Below are 1,818 nucleotides of genomic sequence, written 5' to 3' on the forward strand. Positions count from 1 at the left end.
CGCGACTCCGCTGAGGGTCAGGGTGCACACAGGCACACCCCCCACACACATGCACACATGCATATACACACATGCACACATGCATACGCACGCACGCACACTCTACTCACAGAGCCTAGATGAGCATCCAGCCACCTTGTGCGACTCCGCTGAGGGTCAGGGTGCACACAGGCACACACCGCCACACACATGCACAAACATGCACACATGCATATACACACATGCACACATGCATACGCACGCACGCACACTCTACTCACAGAGCCTAGATGAGCACTCCACCTTGCCATCGCGACTCTGCTGAGGGTCAGGGTGCACACACGTGCATACACACGCACGCACACATGCACACATGCATACACACACACACACACACTCTACTCACAGAGCCTAGATGAGCATCCACCTTGCCATTGCGACTCTGCTGAGGGTCAGGGCGACTGGGCGGCGCCCACAGTTCAGAGGCTGGGGCACTACAGGGATCCCCACCCGCTCCCCGCATGGCACATCCACTGGCCGTGGCACTCAGACTCAGCATCCCCTTGTCCCCTGGGGCCACCTGGTCCCTGGAGACCCTTGGGAGGCAGGTTGAAAACTGAAAAGGGCCAACTGGGGGTGTCAGTGGGGGGGGGGGCGTTGGAGACAGAGAGCCTGCGGGGGCCTCTCATGACCTGCGGGGACACCATGGGGATGGCCGCAAGGAAGACGGGGTGCTCCCTGGGCCTGTGCGACCGTGGGACGCGGCCTCTGCGTGCTGACCTCATGAACGCTTGGCACGGTGTGCGGCAGGGTCCCTGTCCCTCCGGGAGGAGTGGCTTCCTGGGGGGTGGGGGTGGGGGTTGTCACTGTCACGGTGGCTCGGATGTTATTGCAGTAAAAGCACCAGCTCACCAGACCCAGGTGCTCACACTCAGGAGGAGGCGGAGTCGTTGGGGGCTTGGAAGGGGGGTGACGTAGCAAAGGAAACGCAGGCGGAGCCCAGGTGACACCCGACACAGCAACAGCTGGGACCCCGCCCAGGTCTCCGCTGGGCTCCTTCCCTTGGAGAGCCTGCCCCCGCCTCCTGTGGGGCCTTGTGCTGGGCGGCCGGGCCGGGGCCCTGTGCTCGGTCCCCGGACCACACAGCCCTTGGGGCTGCGGCCCCCCCTCCTCAGCTCCCTGACGAAAACATGCCCACGGTGTGCCCGAGCCCCTGGGCCGCTATTGCCGTGGGGTGGGGGGCAGCTGCCAAGACCAGTGACTTCCCAGGATGCGCTGTGGTGGGTGGGAGGCCGGGACCCCCAGGGTGAGGGAGAGCCCTGGAGGGAAGCCCGCCTCTGGCACTGACAGCTGTGCGCCCTTGGGGCCGGCGCTTAGCTTCTCTGAGCCTGTTTCCTAACCTGCAAAATTCGGGTGATATTCCCAGGCCTGCCCCGGCTCCCAGGTTCATTTTGATCAAAAACAAAACCAAATACCCTCAACACACACACGCGCGCACACACGTGCACACACGCCCACGCACACACATGCACGCACGCCCATCACGGGAACGTCTGTGTACGGGGCGTGTCCTGTGGAAACGGTACAGATAGAACGCCCAGCAAGCCCGGCCCGCCAGGCGCACACCCCCAGCAGCCGTGGCGCCTTGGAGGGCACTGGCCTCCAGCCCGCAGCGGGCGTGGCCTCCGGCTCGGGAGGCCACGGGCCACGTGGGGTGCGGGACACGGACACGGGCTCCATGCCCGGCTCGGGGACCCCATTTCCGATGCCAGCCTGAGCCCCCTCTTTTCCAGGGCTGAGTCTGGAGTGGGCGCCGGCCCGGACCTGGTCCACATGGAG

General features: G+C 64.7%; 1 protein-coding gene across 1 annotated transcript in view; it reads left to right on the plus strand.

Annotated features, from left to right (window-relative positions):
• The window catches only part of SORCS2 (sortilin related VPS10 domain containing receptor 2), a 145,861-nt gene that overhangs the window by 107,074 nt on the left and 36,969 nt on the right, over window positions 1-1,818 (plus strand). The window contains exon 7 of the mRNA XM_015561558.1: window positions 1,773-1,816. Within this exon, the coding sequence (XP_015417044.1) occupies window positions 1,773-1,816 (44 nt within the window). The remainder of the gene's footprint in view (window positions 1-1,772; window positions 1,817-1,818) is intronic.

This window comes from Myotis davidii, unplaced genomic scaffold (genome assembly GCF_000327345.1).
Source record: "Myotis davidii unplaced genomic scaffold, ASM32734v1 scaffold937, whole genome shotgun sequence".
Classification (NCBI taxonomy): domain Eukaryota; kingdom Metazoa; phylum Chordata; class Mammalia; order Chiroptera; family Vespertilionidae; genus Myotis; species Myotis davidii.